Source organism: Zootoca vivipara, chromosome 8 (genome assembly GCF_963506605.1).
Source record: "Zootoca vivipara chromosome 8, rZooViv1.1, whole genome shotgun sequence".
NCBI lineage: Eukaryota > Metazoa > Chordata > Lepidosauria > Squamata > Lacertidae > Zootoca > Zootoca vivipara.
This window is the reverse complement of record NC_083283.1, coordinates 52,404,366-52,426,492: the sequence shown is the minus strand read 5'-3', so window position 1 is coordinate 52,426,492 and position 22,127 is coordinate 52,404,366. Positions and strand designations below refer to the sequence as shown.

General features: G+C 41.6%; 1 protein-coding gene across 2 annotated transcripts in view; it reads right to left on the bottom strand.

Annotated features, from left to right (window-relative positions):
* Nucleotides 1–22,127, bottom strand: part of DOK6 (docking protein 6) — a 167,880-nt gene that overhangs the window by 65,577 nt on the left and 80,176 nt on the right. For both annotated transcript variants that reach the window (XM_035125322.2, XM_035125321.2), the window contains exon 3: nt 8,106–8,220. In XM_035125322.2, coding sequence (XP_034981213.1) covers nt 8,106–8,220 — 115 coding nt within the window. The remainder of the gene's footprint in view (nt 1–8,105; nt 8,221–22,127) is intronic.

Below are 22,127 nucleotides of genomic sequence, written 5' to 3'. Positions count from 1 at the left end.
TTTATCTACTTGCATTTTGACGTGCTTTCGAACTGCTAGGTTGGCAGGAGCTGGGACCGAGCAACGGGAGCTCACCCCGTCACAGGGATTTGAACCGCCGAACTTCTGATCAGCAAGCCCTAGGCTCAGTGGTTTAACCACAGCGCCACCTGGGTCCCTGAGATCGGAAGTCTTGGGGGCTAATGGATCTTTACCAAATGTCATGTCGCCCCCTTGCCTCACTGTAGTCAATAACACTTGCTATTTGCACCCACACTGGTGTCCTAAGTGTTATTCGCCCTCTACTCGGCTTGTGGGGGAAAGCACCCAAAATGTGGCCTGCCATGCAACTCTCAATATTCCTGTACTGACCAGAGCCAATTGTCCCTGAGATGGAGTAAAAAGCCTAACCAGAACCTTTGAAATACACTTCTAGTGACAGGCGCACCTGTAGAAGTTACAGTCATAAAATGGTGAACTTTCAAGCCTCTGTAAGTTCATTAAATTATAAAATGAGTGTGGGGGAGGAAAGAGTATGTGGCTTTGAGATTTTTTTGGGGGGAAAGGGGTCCTTAAAAATTGCTTGACTTTATCATTGGGAGGGCTGTGCCCTAATAGCCCTGGTGGAACAGCCTCTACTGCATATATCAGTCATCCACAAACCATGAATTCCTGTTTAGCCCTACTGGTTTAAAGTCATAATGGGGGGATAAAAATTTGCCTGCAAATTAATATTTCACCAGTGGTGGAACTGGGTACTCTATTCATTTCCTTAGAATGTAGGTTAGCTCTTTAGGGGGATTTGTGAAAGTATGAGCCATATTGCAGAGTCACATGACTTGCGCAACTCCAAGCATCCTCTGAGAATAATGCACATTTAGAGACAGCACACAAAAATGACAAAAATTTATATATGGAATTTAGGCTATTGACAGATGATGTATGAGCAGCTGGGCCTGGAGAGATTTCAATGAATAACATGGTAATTTACTGCACCTAACCTGAAATACCAGGTCTATTTTTCATTTTCTGTTTTCTGTCACTGTTTGGTCTCACTTGCATTTGGCAATTTATGTTGTATTTGCAGTACATGCAGCTGTAAATAGATTAATCACTTTATGAATTTTCTGAAATGCTGCATCTCTGACTGGTTGAAAGTCTACTAAAATGACCGCTATATTTAATAGTGGCACGCAACACAATTGCTCCCTCTAATATCAAACTCAGGTGTTGAGTGCCAATACCGGTAGTTATGTAGCAAAACCCAGATAACTGCAAAACAAGAGGGAGATATCCGCATTGCAAACCAAGGTTTGCAACCCCCCCCCCAAAAAAAACCAAGGTTTGCAAAAGTACATTTTTAGGACTCCCCTCAAAAAAGCATCTACTGTGCCAAAAAAGAAGAAGAACAAAAGAAGCCCAATGACGACCAACCATGTTAAGTGGCCAGATAGAAAATATTATGCCTGTTTAAAATGGCGCTTTCCATATTCAGCTTTTACACTAAAAATAATATAATTTTTCTGCCTGACTAGTGACCAACTGATTAATCAATAAAATGCTACAACCTCAGTTTACAGCAAGGCCTTTCAAAGAACATTTTAGTGCTACAGTGTAGTATAGTGGTCTCAGGGCCTTTCGCTAGAAGGGGGCAAGCTTCCTTAGATGATTGTAATTAGTATGGAGGGGGCACAAAGCTGAGAGAAGACTGGCTTGCCCAAAGCCAGAAAGTGGTTCATAGTCATCTGGGATTTGAAGTGGCAGCTTCTGTAGCAGAGCTCAGGCTGTTACCCCTTACCCCAATGCTACACTAGCTGACAGCTACTGTAAATCTGGTTCTAGCATCCTAGAATAGTTCTGAAAATGACAAGTATGTATGCACCTTGAGCAATCTGTGGCACTGTGAGTCACAGTGCTGGTCTTCCAACTAAAAACCAGATTGTGTTTATAATACATCTGCCGCAAAAATCAAGGCTTGATTCTTTCAGTTGCTGTGCTTTAATAGCAACCAACAAGTCCCAGTGCTGTAAAGTCAGCGGTAGTTGCAGCTGCTCCATCAAGGCTTATATGCAGGGTGTGATCTAGGGTGTGTCAGGATATATTTTAAGAGGACAGGATATATTATAGTTTCTTATGTTCCATTATATGTGATGTTTATCAGCTCTGGAACTGAGGATGAGTTATAGGAGAATAGGAAATGAAATGTAGCAAGACATCCCCACACTTGCTATAACTACTTTAGCTGCTATAGATCAAATGACCACAGCAGTTAAGTCCAACCTACACGATCAAGCTGCCCACCTCTATATTTCTTGCACAGATGTATGGAGGATTGTAGCGTGTATGGACTGATAGCATTAAATAGTTTAATTTGAGAGGGGTACACATTATCATACTTGATTTTTGTATTTTCCCCATCCAGCTTACAAAAAGATCTCATGCAAAGCTAACTTACAAAAAGGATTTTTAAACTGTACATCATAATCACAGATGACCACAGTCAGTAGTACACCTTTATCCCACCTAAAATAATTTCTCTCTGGACTCAGTGTTTTACCCTGAGATAGCCTGGGTGGATTAGGTTCACTTTGCCCAACTTTCCAAACTGATAAACTGAATGAAGAAATATTGAGACATTAAAGCAAATGATGGTGCTTTCACAGAGTGACTGAAATATAAATAGACTAAGCTGAGGTGGGTGGGTGTACTCAGTACTCAATTTAGTTCTCTCTCTCTCTCTCTCTCTCTCTCTCTCTCTCTCTCTCTCTCTCTCTCTCTCTCTCTCTCTCTCTCTCACACACACACACACACACACACAGCCTAAAATTAAGTACTTTCTTTGGGGCCTACCTGAAAGCTTGTTATATAAAGACATAACATGTATGGGAAAATAGAAATAAAGAGAATTTTAAAATGTCAGGAAACAGTGAAAAAAGTGAGTTTGGGAAAGCTGCAGAAAAGAAATGGACAGATGGTTTTTCACAGCATTTTCAAAATTTAGGCAACAGAGTTTAGTCTCTCTCTCTCTCTCTCTCTCTCTCTCTCTCTCTCTCTCTCTCTCTCTCTCTCTCTCTCTCTCTCTCTTATGTTAAGATTGAGGGTCCCAGTCAACTAGATTGACAATTCAATGATTCTGTTAACAAATGTTTGGCAAACACAGAGTAAAATGTCAATAGTTTGCACTTTTATAAAGGTCAATAATGAAATCTGAGCAATTGCAAAGCTGAAAGTACCACACATCAGAGATATAACTGAGTCAAATATTCCAAAACCCACAGTTGGAGAATACTTTCTTTAGGACCAATCAAAATGTCACAAAATAGCAACAAGCTTTTGTGTTCTCCAAAACTCAACTTTCAGGCAAGATGCTACACAAAGCATGAGATAACAGGGACAAAGGAAAACAAATACTGTATGCATAAGCCTTGGTTCTTTTGAAAATAATGAGAACCATAGATTCCCCCCCACCCAACCAAACTAATCCATTTGGAACCATCAATATCCAGCTGCCTAATTAAAAGGGGACTCTAATTAATTAATTAGCATGAACTAAAAGCGAGAAAATGTTTACAGTTGCTTTTTGTTTAAATGTTGCTCATCTGGACTGCAAACTCCAGGGCGTACCTAGCTTAATATATATGCTTATGTGTATATATAGACAGACATCATTGCTCTATGTAATCTTCATTCTTTTTGTTCTTTCCTATGCAAAAGTAATTGCTCAACAATTCAATGCAGGAAGCACAGTGGCTGGCCTAGGGTAATCAATTAACTTTTTAACAGACACAAGAAACAAACAAATTATGTTTCGGAAATAATGTATACTTTTAGTGGGTACAACTAAGATGCAGAAAATATTGTGAAAGGTTATGTCATCATCATGGTGTTAATCGGCTATGACATAGGTTCTAGATTTCTGCAAAATATTCTGATTGGTTTCATAAAGATGTTGAGAGTACTAACGTGCCCTGTATCTGAACATACATGCAAACTGGTCCAGGTCTGACCAACAACCCCAAGAATGCACAGTACACACAGTTCCATCATAACCAGGGCATAAATTGAATGAATGAATGAATGAATGAATCAATCAATCAATCAAAGAATGAAGCAAGTTTTCTATGCCTGCCTTGTAATATCAAGCAGGAAAGCAGATGACAGGGCTATCTTTCTACTTATTCTTGTAAGCCACTCTGGGAACACTTTTAGCTAAGGTGTGGTTTATAATCAATCAAATCCGTTTATTGTGAGGACCATGCCTGTACACAAATATCAACACAACAATAATTAAAAATATTAAAATCCATTTCATAATATCCCAACAAAACCTTCATCCCACAAAACACGAAGAGAAGGAAAACAAGCAACGAGTTAAACAGACGATGAAGGGGTCTTTACATTGTCATCTATAAATCTTTCCCTGGCTTTCATGGCCTTCATCACAAAAACCGCTACCGCATGGGTAATACGTGGGTTTGCATCAACCAACAAAAATTTTACTCTGTCTGCAGGATTGATTATGGAGTTGGGTATAATTTGCAGCATTGCGTCTCTAAAGCCCGAATAAATGGGGCAATAGAGGAGGTAATGTATAAGATCCTCTTTAATTTTCATAAGGCAAGGGCATAGACGATGTTCTACTGGGGTTTTTGTGAATCTACCGGTCAAATATGCAGTTGGCAATGTTTGAAACTGCACCATAGTAAAGGTGTGGTTTATAAGTAAGTACGTTCAGAATTCTCACAACTCCACAAGAACATAAGAGCCCTCTGGATCAGGTCAGTAGCCTATTTAGGCTCAGCATCTTCTTCTCACAGTGGCCAGCCAGTGAGACAACACCCTCTCCTGTGGTTTCCAGCAATTGGTATTCAGAAGCAAACTACATCCAACAGTGAAGGTAGAAACTAGCTAATAATAATAATAATATATTTACCGGTATACCCTGCCCATCTGGCTGGGTTTCCCCATCCTCTCTGGGGAAACAGGGTTAGTAGTCACTGAAATCTTCATTATCCATGAAAACATGTATTTCCAACATTCACATTACCTTTTGAGTTTTGATAGCTGCTACACAAACACTTCTATATGTAATGTGCAAAAAATGTGGGTTAAAAAACAGAGCCTAGGGCTTGCTGATCAGAAGATTGATGGTTCGAATCTCCCATTGCTTGGTCCCTCCTCCTGCCAACCTAGCAGTTTGAAAGCACGAAGTGCAAGTAGATAAATAGGTACCGCTCCAGAGGGAAGGTAAAAGGTGTTTCTGTGCACTGCTCTGCTTTGCCAGAAGCGGCCTAGTCATGCTGGCCACATGACCCAGAAGCTGTACGCAGGCTCCCTTGGCCAGTAAAGCGAGATGAGCACCGCAACCCCAGAGTCCTCCGTGACTGGACCTAACGGTCAGGGTCCCTTTCCCTTTACACAAACACTTCTATATGTAATGTGCAAAAAAAATGTTCAAATCACATGGATTTTCCACATTAAAGTCAGCTGTCAAGCTACAGATACAGTGGTACTATGGAACCACTCATGTGATCTAAGCATTAGTCTTTTAATACACTACTGATGGAACACAGAAAGGGAGCCATAGGGAAGGAGGTTTTAGAAGGTCACCCTGTCCAACCTGGAACAACACTAAAAGGATTTAAAGTGAAATGGGAGTTGGAAGTCTTGCAATAACATAGTGCCTGTGTAATTTTCTCTTGGGAGTCCATGGACTTAGCTCATCTGTGAACAGGGATACATATCTGTGAAAAATTACTCTATTTGCTGTTGCACTTTGAAATACTGGTTACCACATGGGACTTAGCACAATCTAACCCACTGGGAGCACTTTGACAATACCATTTTTGCTTCTTAGATGGCTTCCTTCCCTAGCCATTTATATCCCTAGGAATTGCTTTGGCTTTGCAAAGCGATCTGTCATCTGCTTCTCTGGCTGGCGTTTTCTCAGAGAAAGCAGCAAAGCAGAGAAGCAAGAATTGAAAAGCACACCACTTTTTATATAAAAGCAGCACACAAGATCTGTTCAGGAAATGTTTGCTTTCTTTTATTGCAGGATAACAATGGGTATGAACAAAAATATTTCAAATTGTCTTGAGAACAAAGGCCACAATAAATACGCACTTCCACGCAAAAGAGGGGGAAGCCAGCTATATGAAGCAAGTTTCCACTTCCATTATTATCTTTTAAGAAAACTTTTAAAAACTTTTGAATACAAACTTCAAGTGAATAAAAAACAACCACATTTTAACCTTCTGCTGAGAGCACATACATGCAAGCCTTTTGTATCGTTCTTCCACAGCTGCATGCTCCAAAGAGTCATCAGCTATGAGGAGGGACGTTTAGTCCCATTCCTTTAATCTAATCAAAAATTCTTGCACTTTGGGGGTCAAGCTCTGTGACAGAGCAGCTTGCTTACCGCAAGAACAACCAGGGAGAAACAGAGTGGCTGCAATCTTTTGACATGTCCTCACATTCATGCTCCAAAGTGCGGAGAGGCTTCCATCAGCTTTGGGTGGTGGCCCAGCTGCACTGCTCTCTGGTCAGGGATAGCCTAACTTCTGTCATCTGTGCTCTGGTAACCTCTAGGTTAGATTACTAGGTTATACATGGGGCTGCCTCTGAAGATGGTATGGAAACTGGTGCAGATGGTGCAGAATTCAGCGGCCAGGTTGCTCACCAGGGCAAGACGGTTTGAGTATATTACACAGATCCCTCCTTGACTGAACTGGCTGTCAAATAGTTTCTGGGACCAATACAAAGGGATGGTTTTGACCTACAGAGCCTTAAATGGCTCAGGACCGCAACAGTTTTAATAAAGATTTTATTAATTTTCAAGAAAAAATTCCAGGAACTCCCTTCGCCAAAACAGAAGACTAATGCACCAAATTTTCCCATAAATCTATATGTGTATTAGGTGAGTGCCAGCCATCAGGATGTTCATTTGGTTATTTTATAAAGCGGTTCCAAATGTCAACAAAACCATCAGTATCTGATATGTCATTCAGGGCACGGACTCTCTTCATTCGTTTCTCAGGACCACAACACCTCAAGGACTGCATCTCTCCATATGAACCAACCCAGACCCTGTAATCATTATCAGAGGCCGTTCTTCATGTGACAGATCCCCAACAGGTTGAGAGAGCAGCAACATGAGAACAGTGGCTTCCGACTTGTGGAATGCTCTCCCCAAAGAAGCTCACCTGGCACCTTCATTACATATCATTAGCTGCCAGGCACATTCCAAGATAAGGCACATTCCTCTTTTCCCTCTTTCCTCTCTTTAATTAGGCATTTGGCTAATTAAACAAGCTATGGCCTTTTAAACTGTTTGTGTGCAGGGGAGGTATTGTTTTTGCTTGTTATGCACGTTTGTATTTTTATACTGTAAACCATCCTGTGATCCTCAGAAGAAGGGTGGTATAGAAATGTAAATCATCATCATCGTCATCATTATCCATGGTTTGGTTTTGCATAACATGCAGCGCAGGCCAGCATAATGGTTGTGAAGGGGGAGAAATTAATACCAATATTGACTTCACATACTGAAAACATAATTTATTTTTTTCCAGAAGACAGAATCTTTTAAGACAGGATGACTGGCAAATGGTAGTGATTTGTTTCATAAAATGTAGAGAGTAGATCTATCAAAACTTTGTTCTAAACAGCCAGCCATAAACTATTTGAAGCTGAACTGGAATTTTAACTGTTCTTTGCTACTCTCTTATAGTGACAGGATTGTTACTACCCTAGAAAGTGCCTAAAGCAATACTTGGCAAAAAAAAAAAAGAGGCAACCCCTGATAATTCACATCAACGCTTGTCTTAATAGCATCCCATTGGCATTGTTTACTCAGCTCTAGAAGTTTAGATGAAAGCCTCAAGGGTCTTGTATCCAACTGGGGGCTAAATCCAGACAGAGAAAAATAAGAAACAAGCACCCAAACTAGTCTTTTTTTTTAAAAGGGGGAGGGACACATTTATCTCTGTATGCTAAAAAAAGATATTATGGCATATTCTCATTAAGATAAGGCACCCTGTTTAAATGCTGTATCTTAATCCATCTGAAGCATTGTTTCATAAGCAGCTTAATTTACTCAGGCTGAAGATGTGGTAATAATTGCTTACCTGACTCACAGGCAAATGTCTTTGATGTCTCATCATGGAAGATAATTGCCACTGCATGCTTCTTTGTCTCTCGAGGCAGTCTGGTTATGTTTTTGATGTTGTGCAGCTCAGTTACCTTAAAATGAAGAGATATAGAATTTAGTTTGGTTTATAAACAGGAGGAGAAAAAACCCAAATGTTCAATTTTCATCATTTTCTGATGACCATGGAATGGACTTTATCAAACAGTGTGTGTGTGTGTGTGTGTGTGTGTGTGTTGGAGCTGCAGAATTGTTTCTAGAACAGGGGTTCCCAACAAAATTTTCTCGAGGACCCCTCATCGAGCCGCTATTGTGACAAGGACCCCCATTAATTCCTAATCCTAAAATTAAAAAGTGAGAGCCAAATTAAGAGTCTTTTTAGTTACAACAGAGTACTCCATCAGTATACAGTTAGTTTTAATTTTCAGTTCTAGACCACATTTTACCAGCTTCTTTACAAGAATATCATGGGGCACCTTGTCAAAGGCCTTGCTGAAATCAAGATAGGCTATATCCACAGCATTCCCTTCATCTACCAGGCTTGTAATTCTGTCAAAAACACAGGATTTAGCCTGCACTGGTCTTGTTTTGAAATGCAAGTATTGAAATAATGTACAGTTCCAATTTAACCACTGGCTTGTTTAGTTCCCAAATCTTTCAATACTGCTCTTGGCTCAAACACCACCAAAAAAATAAATACATCAACAACATGTACTTGAAATGCATACTGTATTTGGACAGCAAATAACATTTAAAATGTGCATTTTGAGAGAAAGGCCCTTTAAAAAAATTCATGTTTAAATGTGAATTTTCCTGCAGACTTTTAGAGAAAAATCTGCAGGCTAATATGGATGGACTCATGACTTGAACATATACAGAACTGATATTAATGAGAAATATACTTATTTACTTGTCCCTGTTATAGGGAGTAAGGCAATATAGGAGAGAGGTGTGAAAGGCCCCCTAATTTCATTAAATTACCAAGTTTTAACTTGTACTGTTCAGATACTAAACTAAAGCAGTAGCCGTAGAATAAAGGACCCTCACAATCAGCTATCCCAATCCAACTCATGCTTAAGGCCCATTGAAATCAATGAGGTATAAATCTGTCGCAACTCACTTGGCCAAGAATGCACGCGGCGGCGGTCTCAGCGGCTCAGGAGCCCTTTGGGCAGCGCGAACACGCTGGCTACCCTCAGGAGCTCGGTGGCGCCGTGGCGCGCGCCAATAATGCCTCGCCGGAAGTCCAACAAGAAGCTGGAAAGATTCTCCCGCCGCAGCTGGACTCCGCCCCCTGAGCCCTATTGGCTGGCAGAGGGGTATGATGTGGCGGCGGGGAGGGGCTGGTGCAGGGGGCTGACTACTCCCCCCTGCAGACGCGGGAGCCCCAGGCAGTGGGCGCAGGCAGCGGGCGCCGGCGGCTGGCGGCCGGCCGGGCGGTGGGCGGGTGGACTCGCGGGGGAAGGGTTCAGCTCCCACGCAGCAGCGGCTGCGGTTTGGGTGGCTTTCTGCTTGTTTGGGGGCTGATTTGGCGGCACTAGCACGTTCGTTGAGTTTAGGAGCTCCGCGCCGCCATCTTGCCTCGCCAGAGTCCCAGTCTTGCGGACCCCTCTCGCATAGCTCGCGGACCCCTGGGGGTCCGCGGACAACCAGTTGGGAAACACTGCTCTAGAATAACCATTCTGTCACACATGATTTATTTATTTTTATTATACTTCGAGAATCTCAGAGCGATAGAGCCTATTCATTTTCATCTCCTTTGGCTTTGTGAATTACTTCATGATATACAAGCCACTTGTCTGAATTCCTAAACTGGCAAATTTGTTGCAGTAGTAGCAGCAAATAAGTTTCCATCTCAGAAAACTCTACAGCGTCAGCAAGAAGAAAGTTCATCCATCATGCCAATTAGCGCCACATACTTTTGCATTGATGTGGAGTTCTTTCCCTTTAAAGTGAGCTGGTAATTCTAGGGATATCCAAGCCTGAACCAGAAAATGCAACTTTGGCATTCATCTGAAATATTCCAAGGGCAAAGATCAGCCAAGAAAACTAGTACTGTATTGGTTTTATGGATTTGGGGAAGAAATAAGCTATCAAAATGTATTAACTGCAGAATAAGCAAGCTCTTTTTCTGCTTATCTTGGTTTACACAAACATTTCACATTAGCATCAAGAAGGGAGGAAACAACACAATGATCAAGGTGTGACTAGTAATTTTAAGAATGGATCAGCTCAGAAAATAGGGTTGTGGATATTAAGTATACACTGGGGACTAATTTGTGTCTGGCTTGTAGCAAACAAAAAACACCTTGAAGTATGATCTAATTAGTTTTCCAGGCTCTCTAGAGGCTTCCCACAGACTATTCAGTTTTTTCCTTAGGAGCCTAATCCCACAAAGACGTGAACTTTATGAACCCAATAGTACCTTTGCACAAGTTTAGACACATTTAGTTCCAACTTTGTTCTGTTATGTAAAAAAAAAAAAAACCAAACAAAAAAAACCTCACATGATTTAGCTTCTAAAGTGTTCTACCTCGAACAGAAAGTACTGGGGTGCCCAACAGATTCATCCGCTGAAGGTCCTTCCACATGTCACAATGTAGCCCGCTGTTAGCTAAGCTGCTTTTTGGTCAATATTTCTAGGATTTGAGCAGTTACCAGACTGCATTTTAAGTGAGCAATATTTAGTCTGGAAGCAAGCAACACCTGGAAAGCAGTTTTACTGGATACATGTACACCTTTTTAAAAGATTGCTTATCTTTTTTACTTTCTTGAAAAAAGGCAAAATGAGCAAGGGTCTCTCAGAAGTCATTGTTTTTCTCATATACAGTATATATTATAGGTGGATCTGTGATGCTAGGCTATACTTCTGCATTGATGCATGGAGTAAACGTTTGACTGGAAAATACAGTAAACCTGTACACTTCACAGGGGCCATAATACACAACTTTTTATAAAGTTATCCCAACAACATAGTTGTTACCTGAAAGCCAAATCATATGGGGATGCCCATGTGTTTGAGGACAACAGAATTCTGGTGACTGGTGGATGACGCAGTAACTGTGCATGTAAGCATGTACTACCATGTAACCTCCTGCCCAGGAGACAACTTGAGAATAATACCTAAGCTACTCTGAGTTCTCTCACAGAAGTGAAGGTTGAAGCAAATAATCTGTACAAACATTAGGAAAACCACATACTGTTTGAGGCATTCCCTGGCAGCATTCCTCTCCGCACAACCATGTGGGTGGCACTACATGCTAATCATTCAACTTCCTGGCAGCACCTGCGGCACTGAAATAGTCTATTAAATACAGGTCTCAGATAATGATCTAAAGGCATATACGTAAGGCCAAACCCCAGCTGAAGCTAAGGCAGTCTGGATTTTATTAGTGCCTGGCTGGGTGACTCTGGGAACCCTAGTACACTGCCAATGAAGAAAGGTGGGATAAGTGCAAAAGAGAGAGAGAGGAGCTCATGCTTCCGTGCTTAATTTTGTGAGAAACATCATTAAATCAATCACAACATTCACAGAGTTAGATGGGCATACACTGGAGCAAGAAAGTTTATACCATAAAATTCGGAGAGGAGTATCATTTTGTTGTATATGATATTATTTCATCTTATTTTATCCTTGAAATAACCACAGTCATGTGTAGGAACTGAGAAACAGCGATACACTTAGGGCAATTCAAGTGAGTATTTAGACTGAGTAGTAATGTGAGCTTAAGCCTCTCTCGTCCAAGGTCAAACCCCATATTCACTGCTCCAGGGAAACTGCTTCAGGTAGTATAGTTGCAGAAAGCCATGGAGGCAATATGATGCTAGCAACACAGATAGCCAAATGCTTTGGAAGTCTGGGCGCTTTGGAACTTAAGTAATGGAACCTATTGTTTAGAGTTAAATGCCCCAGTTGCAACCCTCTCCTTTGCCATTATAAGTGCCAGTTAAAGTTTTACTGCAGTAGCTGCATTTACCAGACTTGAACAGGCCTCGTAACATCGTCAGTTGGCCTGAACAGAAATATTGCTGGGCAAAATGGAACTAGGGAACTACTCGTTTCTTATTTGTTGTAGAGAAATAAAGAAAGGTCAGAGCTGCCCCAGGGCAGCTGCTGTTTCACACTTTTTTAAGCAATAAAGATTATGCTTTCCTTCTAAGAACAAGGGGCAAAGGAATAAAGCAGCTGCAAATGCTGAGTCCTTTCCTTTGGAGAACGATAGCAGGTATGCAATCCAGATGGACTGTACCAGGAATGTGTTTGTAAACTTCTCTCTCTCTCTCTCTCTCTCTCTCTCTCTCTCTCTCTCTGTTTCCTTCTCTCCTCCCCTTGTTAATCCTCTCTCCTGAAATCTAAACTGGAACTCCCATAACCAAATGTAGAAAAACTGGGGGAGAGGGAGAGAGAGAAGACTGCCCAACTGAAATACAATGAAGACTTTCCCTATACTTAAGAAATTGTGGGTTTTGTTTGCAAACAACTATGGAATACAGAAAAGCAGCAGGGAAGGGATTAGCTTAGCCCGAGAGCTGTAACTATAAATGCCAAGTGTGCAGCTGGGCTACAAACTGGGCAGGAAGGGAGGCAGCAAGTGGAACAGTGACAAGAGGAAAGCTCAGAAGCCTGGGTCAGAACCCTTCTCCCATTCAAGCAAAGTTGATGTATCTGAATACCCGCTAATCAGTTTCTAGGAAGGAAAGATCAAGCAGACATGATGGCGTGTGATGCCAAGAGTCTTCCAACAACCCCATGTAGTACAGTCTCAATTCTTCTTTTTGAAAGGAAAGATTCCTAGCTACTCAAAGAACAGGAACAAGAATTTAGTGTATGTATTCATCTGTGAGCACCAAATCTGTTACATATCCCTTTCATATAGGAAAAAAAGTTCTCTCTGGAATAGAAAAAAGGGGGAAAGATTGGATCACAATCTTTCAAAGATCTGAACTATAAGCTACATATAAGTTTTTTAAGTAGCATTTCAGTCAGTCAGTGATAAAAACTGTATTATATGGCTATTATTATAATTTGAGAAATTACTGAAATCATTTTGTAGTAAACCTTTTCCAGAATATAATATTTTTTTAAAAAAATGGTGATGCTGAATCTTGTCAAATACCATTTACACTGGTACTCCTTGCAGATGCTCCTACAAAGCAAAGATTGTGTTCCCCTTTGGTCATCCCCTTTGGTCACCTATACAGTGGAACCTCGTGTTACGTACCACCCTCCTTACAAATGCTTCGGGTTATGAGCTCCACTAACTCAGAAGTAGATGCTCCCGGTTGCGAACTTTGCCCCAGGATGTGAGCGAATGTTGTGCGCCAGTGGTGTGGCAGCAGCAGGAGGCGCCATTAGCGAAAGTGCGCCTCATGTTAGGAACGGTTTTGGGTTACAATGTTCTCAGTTAAAAAACCATGTTTTTGGAGGGAGTAGGAATGAGCACTCGGTTCTCTCCCTGTATACTCCTGACTTCAGAAAAGATTTTCTGCTTTATTAAATATGTTTCCTGTGATGTCCAAACCAGGAAAATTGTGACCTGAGCACTCCACACAAACTAGATTTGTGAACCAACATCAATCAGTTCCACATGCAGAGTTCCAGATTGCATAGAGGCCTATATGTATAATCTGCTGCTATTCAGATAACTATATGCAATGCATGGATACTTGGGAAGGTATTTAATGCAGTGCTAAGGAATTCTACAGATGAAGTTCCCTTCTGTTGGTTTAGCACAGGCACCCCCAAACTGCGGCCCTCCAGATGTTTTGGCCTACAACTCCCATGATCCCTAGCTAACAGGACCAATGGTCGGGGAAGATGGGAATTGTAGTCCAAAACATCTGGAGGGCCGAAGTTTGGGGATGCCTGGTTTAGCGTGTGAAGGAGACTTTAGATAGATGGTAGATAGATAGATAGATAGATAGATAGATAGATAGATAGATAGATGATACAGTAGTACCTCGCAAGACGAATGCCTTGTGCAACGAAAAACTCGCTAGACGAAAGCGTCTTGTGGTGTTTTTGGTGACTCGCAAGATGAAGTTTCCTATGGCTGCGCTTCGCAAGACAATTTTTTGTGGTTTTTGTTTTGTTTTTTGTTTGCCGCGGCAACCCGCGCTTCGCAAGATGAAATTATCGCTAGACGAAGCGACTCGCGGAACGAATTAATTTTGTCTTGTGAGGCACCACTGTAGATAGATAGATAGATGTAGGTAGGTAGATATAGACCAGCTATACCATGCATAATTGTTGGCTGTGAAATTATTTTGAAAGCTTACTAAAGGAAGGACTTCCTTTTGCAAAAGCCATGCTGATTTTTCCCTAGCAAAATGTGCTTTTCTATATGTTTATGAGTTCTAGTCTGTCTTAAAAAAAAATGTTTTTCATTCATTTACCTGGGCTTGAAGATAGCCTGACGAGTAATAATTTTTTGGATTCCCCTCAAATCTGTTTAAACACTGGTACTATCTTGGCTAATGGCCATATTTCAATACTTTTGGAATGAAGCCTGCTTTTAGCGATCAATTACATCTTTAGTTAATCGTTCAGCAATTTCACATTTATATTCTAAGAACTTTTGGGTGAAGGCCATCTGGCACTGGCAACTTTATGCTTTTTAATTCTAAAGCTTTGTCCTTTGTCACTGATTTTTTTTTTTTATAAAAACCTTACAACATTTAACTTAGTTACTGTGGTTATTTTTTTTCTTATTAGTGTATATATTCATATATAGAACACATTTAGGAACTTGCAAATTTTGCAGAATTGTTGAAATTAGTTCCACAGTTCTATGAAATTTAATCTGCATTCTCTGTTGGCATCCATCTGTCTCAAGAGACAATGGAGTGTGCCTCTAGGGGTGAAGTCAAACTGCAGGAGAATCACAGCACCTGCTGTGGCGGCAGCAGAGACAAGGATCTCTTAACTGCTGCCTCCTGTGTGGTTTTAAATGCATTAGCAAAACACTGCATTAGCAGTGTTTTTAATAAACTTTTGTCTACTAAAAATGTCCAAAAAAGAATATATTGATTATAATAGGAAAGAAGAATGAGTCCTCCAGGGAAAGCAAGTGTGAAATTTTGCGCACATACGTTCTCTTTCTTCTTTGAAGAGTTGATCTCCACGAATCTTTAAAGTTGCCATGGGAGCCGCATATTTTCTGAAGCCTAAAGTACCCTTATATTTCTTATATAACAGAAATTATGGATAATCATGCACACGCAAAAATATATGGCCACTCATATGGCAAGGAGTCACAAGGATTTGCATGAATGCCCAAGGACAGTGTGCAAAGACTAAAAACATTTTTTTAAAAAAGCAGTGGAAGTTTTCCATTTTTAAAAAAATCCAATTTGGTACCACTTGTACATAACTTTGCCCTATTCCATGCAATGCTCTATCACCAATTTAATGCTTAAATAATAACACATAAGATTATATCTATGCTCAAACAGACATTCAAACAGCATAACCTATATCCTGAGAGTCTACTGAAGGCCTTGTTATCAGTTCACTTCCATGGTAACTGAGACCATCTACCTGCCAATTTAAACACAGTCCAAGTGTATTTTTTCTGCTCACTTAATTATCTCAGAGTTGAAAGGCAATTAAACACTCAAATTAGTGAGGTTTTTCTTCAGGGAAGATACACAGTAACTAGAAATATTTGTTTCCTGAGTTCTCAAATACAGCTGCACTTGCCTTTTCAGGATTTAACAGATAGGATCCAGCTAGCACAAGATTAGTGGTATTTTAGCAATAGTCTACACACCCTGAAAGCAGAGGTGTCTCAGGGATGAAAAGAGCATCCTTTTACAGTTTTAATGCGGTATTTGCAGCAAATCCAGACAACCAATCAAACACCTGTACGAACCTGAAGAAGTAAGAGACATGGTCACTTACCTCCATTTGAAACCAGTGGAGTTTGTATAACTGGCTGGTCTGGTGCCAATAATTTTGACACATAATCCAGAGTTCGTAACCTGCAAGCTTTAGGTAACTCATAAAAAACACACGGGATATGGTGAGTGATAGCTAAAGTGATGTAAGCACATCTAGAATCAGCATCAGGAACTGGCATCCTTCGGTCTCTGTCTAGACCAGAGACCCTGGGAAGGCCAAACACAAATTCCTTGTGAGCAGGAAAAGCAGCTATAATTGCCTGCTTCATTTCTCTGATCTCAGGGCCTCCTCCTGAACAGGGCCGTCTCAAGCCGGTCGGGCGCCCTGGCGCCGTGGCACGGAGATCGCTCCGGCGCCCCCGCCCTGGTGGGCGGGCGCAGCGCAGCGCCCTGCGCCACCAAGACTACCCCTAGAGCCGGGCCTGCTCCTGAATCAATTAGCCCCCTTCCATGCCCCATCAGTTCCACACAAAAGGAAACTGTAGGTGGCAGTGTTCACTTTTTCTTGGCTCAATCTCTTTCGTGAAGTATATTATAAAGGTAAAAACTTATTTTAAAAATCCTCCTTATCCTCCCTTATCCTCCCAAGCAACATTTATGATGTATTGCACTCCAGGGGGCCATCCAAGTAAGAAATTATTAATGTTGTTGCATTTCCCATATGAGTTAGTTCTGGAATTTCCCCTGTGAGACTTAAACTAGTCCTTCATATATGGCTTTAAAAAAAATTAGCTGAAAAGTAAATGAATATGGATTGACTCATCTCATCTTCAATTAAGTGATAAAGAATTTTTCAAGATCAGTTGAGATGCAGGCTTCCGCGAATGAAGGGATGTAGCGAAGGGATGTGGCACACTGTCTTGGTGAACTTGCTGATCAGCTGGCTTCCCTCCCAACTGTGAAATTGCAGAGGTATTTTATTTATTTAAAATGTTGAAGCAGGCCATTCTGAGCAGCTGCATAGCTATGCTGGCCACCTCCTTAACTCCAACATTAGGCAGAAGGTTGGAGGTTGTTCAGCAGCTCCATGGTGAAGATGTCCAAAGAACAGCTGTGCGGAACCAAACCAGAAACTCTTCCCCCACTGACTTTTTCAGCTCCGGGTCAACATTTTCATTAAACTCTGCAGGATGTTCTATGAATGTCCCGGACACTGTAGAGCATATTCTCTTTCATTGCCCATTGTACAGTACGCTCCGTCAACGTGTGCTGTCCCCTCTTTTGGGTGGTCTGGAACCCCAGCAAGGTGAAAGTGTGGGATTCTGCCTATCTGATGTTGACCAAAGGGTAACGGCGGCGGTAGCCGAGTTTTTAGTAGCAGTCCTCCAAGGAGCAGGTTAACAAGGAAAACCACTGATTCTATATGTGTGTGTGTGTGTGTGTGTGTGTGTGTGTGTGTGTGTGTATATATATATATATATATATATATATATATATATATATATATATATATAGCCAACTGCTGCCTTTTTATATATATTTCAAGGCTTTTATATGTTATTTTCTCTTTTATGGTTTTATTTGCAAAATGCCTAATAAAGGTTTGATAAGTAAGTAAACTCTGCAGCACAACCCTAAGATATCTTTTCTTGGTCAATCAGTACTCATCAAGGCATCTATGAAGTTGGCTTTTTTTTTAACCCCAGTGTGCATCATTTTACAATTACTGCACCCCCAACTCTGCCTGTCTAGCTGGCCTTGCACAGCACACATTTTTCAAAAGAGAGTTACATGAACCAACAGCACATTAAAATACACTGTGTTCCTTTTTCCATTTAAGGACTATATCTGTCTGAAGTTATTAAGGATTTCAGAGTCTATTTTTATGAGATCTTCTGGTGATTCTTGACCCCTGAGCTATGACGTATGTATTCCTCTAAAATTTTTACTCAGTATGTCAGGAAAGTCATCCCACATAAAGCTTGTTGAAAGATGCTTCTGAGAAGTTGCTACAAAAAATAAACAGGATGAGGATGAGCAACAGGGTCTCATGACACCCTTAAAACTAACAGATTTATTACCACATAAGCTTTCATAGGCTAAATACCACTTCATTTGAATACGTGGGCTTTACTATGTAAAACCTACAGTATGCCGTAATATATCCATTAAGATGCCACAAGATTGTTTGCTTCTTCTTGTTTTCCTTGCTTACTTGCTTCTACATTTGACTAATACAGTGGAACGATTCAGAACCCAAATGCCAAAAACCCAGAAGTAATTGCTTCCATTTTTGAACATTCCTCCCTCGGAAGTCAAATGGCTTCTGATGCACGTTTCCCCCCATTTTTTTCTCATTAACTTTGCATTTACTTTGCAGCCAGCCCATTGATCCTCGGTTTTCGAACATTTCGGAAGTCGAATGGTCTTCCGGAATGGATTATGTTTGAAATCCCAGGTTCCACTGTATGGCCACACAAACACACCAGGAATTTTTCACCAGGAAAAAGGATGAACAGCGTGTTAACATGAAGCAAAGACAGGTGGAGAAAGCGATAGAAATCCGGTCATACATGCATCACTTCCAAATTGTAGAAATGCATAAAGGTAATAGTCATTAGCATCTAAACTTGATGGGTGATGATAAACACTGTTAGGTAGGATTTTATAAGTCCTTTTGGGACTAGGGTGTTGGTTTTGATGTTGGGGAGGTTTAAGGTAACTAGTCCTTTGGGTCCCGATTTTTGAAACCATATGACGTTGATGTGTACAGCTATACTTTGTCCTAGCGTTAGTGAGGTTCGATGGCAGCAGGTGGTGTAGTGTTGGATTAAAAAAGCCTCATTGGCTTCAGAACTTTTGGTGTTTCATTAGCTGTTTCATTTGCAATTTATAGGGCGAAGAGTGCAGCTACCACAGCTATGATTATGGTGGATAGCTTCATGGAGAGTGGTATGCTGGTAGGGTTGGGTTTTGTTGGTATGATAGTTGCTATAAGCATCCATCTTGTTAGCAGGCTTCTGGTGGTAAGGCAGATGGTTATAGCTGTTGCAGTTCATGGGGTTTTAGTGGGATGATTGTTCCCAGAAGCGCTTACAACTTTTGGCAACTCATTACTTCACACTGTGAAGCCATTGTTTTAATTAATATTTGATACATCCAGAAATAGGCCTTAAAACCTTAGCCATTATCTTGACCTTTCCCCAGCTGATTTGATCTGCTGGGCCATTTCACTGTATTTCAATAAGGCAACATACTACAGGGGTGACAAGATGTATTTTATGCCCTTTTACAATCTCTTAAGAGATAAGTCAAGTTCACTACTGACAGTTAAACCAGGCATAGGCAACCTTGACTCTCCAGATGTTTTAGAACTACAACTCCCATGATCCCTAGCTAACAGGGCCAGTGGTCAGGGATTGTGGGAGTTGTAGTTCCAAAACATCTGGAGAGCCAAGGTTGCCTATATGCCTGAGCTAAACTATCTACCGAATTCACTGTTTTACTTTTTAAACATTAACATTCTAAGTGCTTGTCATTTTTCCTGTTCAATTTAGAGATAAATATATTTTGGATACTACTCAGTGGCCAAGAATGGCCATCCCATTGCACCGAATAAACAACGGTTTTCAGGCCTGCCTGAATCCCTATGAAATCTATTTTATGAAATCTAAAAGGCTGGGTGTTGGGGCTCATTTAAACTGGTTCTAGTATTTATATTATTTTAGAACATACATTAAGCATTCCACAGTCTCTACGTGCCAAGACTGCCAAGCTTGGTCAGGGTAAATTATGCATGTTGGGTACCTTTCACTAAGTACTCGTCAAGCTATTTCACTTTGTCTTTTGAAACACACTGCAATAATGCTGCCAAAACCGAAGAATAGCTACCTCATCCATAAAGGCTGCCAGCACAGTGAGGTTACTTTCCCCTGGCCAACAGCTCAGCTGAAAAGTCAAAATTTAATGCATGTTTGTTGTGTGCCTATATTTCTCTCTTTTTTGGAATGTGAAAGGAGAAAAGTTATATATATATATATATATATATATACACACACACAGAAATACACATACATACAAATCAAATGCTACTTAACAAAACAGTTATTTAACAGCTTAAAATTACTCAGATGTGCAGATGTCCTTGAAATTATTGCCAGCTGTTGATGTTAATGAAAATGTGGTTACATTGAAAAAATATCACATAAAGCAGGATTGTCATTTCTGTCCACCATAGTACAAAAGTTCTTGTATTAATTTATAAGACACTTAATGGCTTGTGTCCTGGTACCTTAAGGATTCCTTCCTGATCCCTAGGGTTTTCAGACAGCCTGTCAGTTGGCCTTGCAAGGCTCAGATGCAGGACTCACATCCACCACAAACTGCACATTCAGTACTGTAGCCCAATTCTGCGGAACTTCCTTTGCACCAAGATTACAGCTGTTCCTTTCCTACTGAACCTCAGACAATTGGCAGAGACCTATATATTTCAGTTGACAATTTAAAGATTTTTTTTCCTGCTTTGACAATTTATTTTAATCCATCTCATCCATTGCATGCTTTTCAAATTGCTTGCTTAGAAACATTGGGAACTAAGTGGTATATAAATATTTGCATCAGATGCAAATATTGAGTTCAAATCCAGTGGGTTGAGCAGTATAGGTTCCAGCAGATCAACAGAATGGGAGAATGGGAAAGACCTGATCATCACCAATCAAGCCCAGGCTCATTTGCCAGCCCTGCTCACACTGCTCTGAAAAAGCACTTGAAATCTGATATAACTCCTGGCCAACCACACAGCAGCAACAGGATATAAAATGAGCATGCTGGAGACTCACTCGTAGGATTCAATTACGTTTCCACCACAACCTTTGTGCAGCAGAGCAGAAAGAAGGTGAGTAGGGGTCAAAGAGGCCTGAAATTGGCAAGGTCCTCTCTCCTGGGATTGGCCACCCATACTCAGGTGACCTCCTCGCCCACTTCCCTTAGGAAATTCCAATGGAGTCGCCTTCAGGTAAGGAGGCTGGGGTGGAGCAAATTCACCTCTCCTAATGGTGGGAGTGCCATAAACTGAGTATGCTACAGCCTCAGTTCACTTCACTTCTTGCCACTCGGTGTGGCATGCTGCCTCAAGAGCTCTTTGCATCAGGACTTTGTGCTTGGGAGAGGGACCCAGGACTTGTGGTGTAAGACACTTTGCAATTGAGGAACATACTCCAGAAACACTGGGCAGTTTCAGCACTTGTGTAACAGAGACCACACCCCAGAAAGTGGGGGTGCCCCGGGTGTCATCCCTGAGGGGGATGACAAAATCCACCCTGGGCAGATCACCGCCATGCTGATCAGCCCTCTGGGCGGATCGCCACTGCACTGATCACACACCCTGGGTGGATCACCGCCGTGCCAGATCTCACCACTGGGCGGATTGCCGCTGTGTGGATCGCCCTGCCCCCCAGTTGCATGGCGTGTGCGCCGCTCTGGGTGCCTGAGCAGCTAGCTCCGCCGCTGCACCCCAAAAACTGCAAGCAAGCTCCATGGCCACATCTCTCTCTCAAGCTTCTCCCTTCAACAGGAATGCAGCAGTAGCTGTACTCTGGGAAGCTAGCAAAAGAAGGAACAGAGAGAGAAAACAAGGTGAGTCTGGGAGGTGGGATCTCCAGGGGGGGAACCCTGACAACTTGCCCTTTCCAAATGCAATGCAGCACCCACAAACACCCCCACCCCACCCCACCCCACACTTACACAACCCAACAGCACCCACATACACGGATAACTCTGTAAGGTGGGGAAATGCCAAGAACACCCAACACCACCTCTCCAACCTGAGTGCTGCATGCTGCAGAACTGCTTTGCACCATGGCCACAAAGGGCACATACAGAGAGGTAAAAGGTCACCAGTTTTAGGGAGCCACATACAACCACTAGCCCTCATGGCCATTTCACTATCTGATTGCCTTGCAGCTAAAGAAGAGGCAGCAGCCGTACCACCACTTGCTGCAATTCAGGAGAACCACACCTGCAGCAAGGCAGGTGACAGTGGAGGGCACTCTCAGCAACCACCCCTCCTGCTCCAGTCAGCCACTCTATACTTTGCTTAGCAGGAGCCACCCCCTTTGCCACAGCAGGAGGAACCCCACCCAACCTGAAGGTCTCATATCAC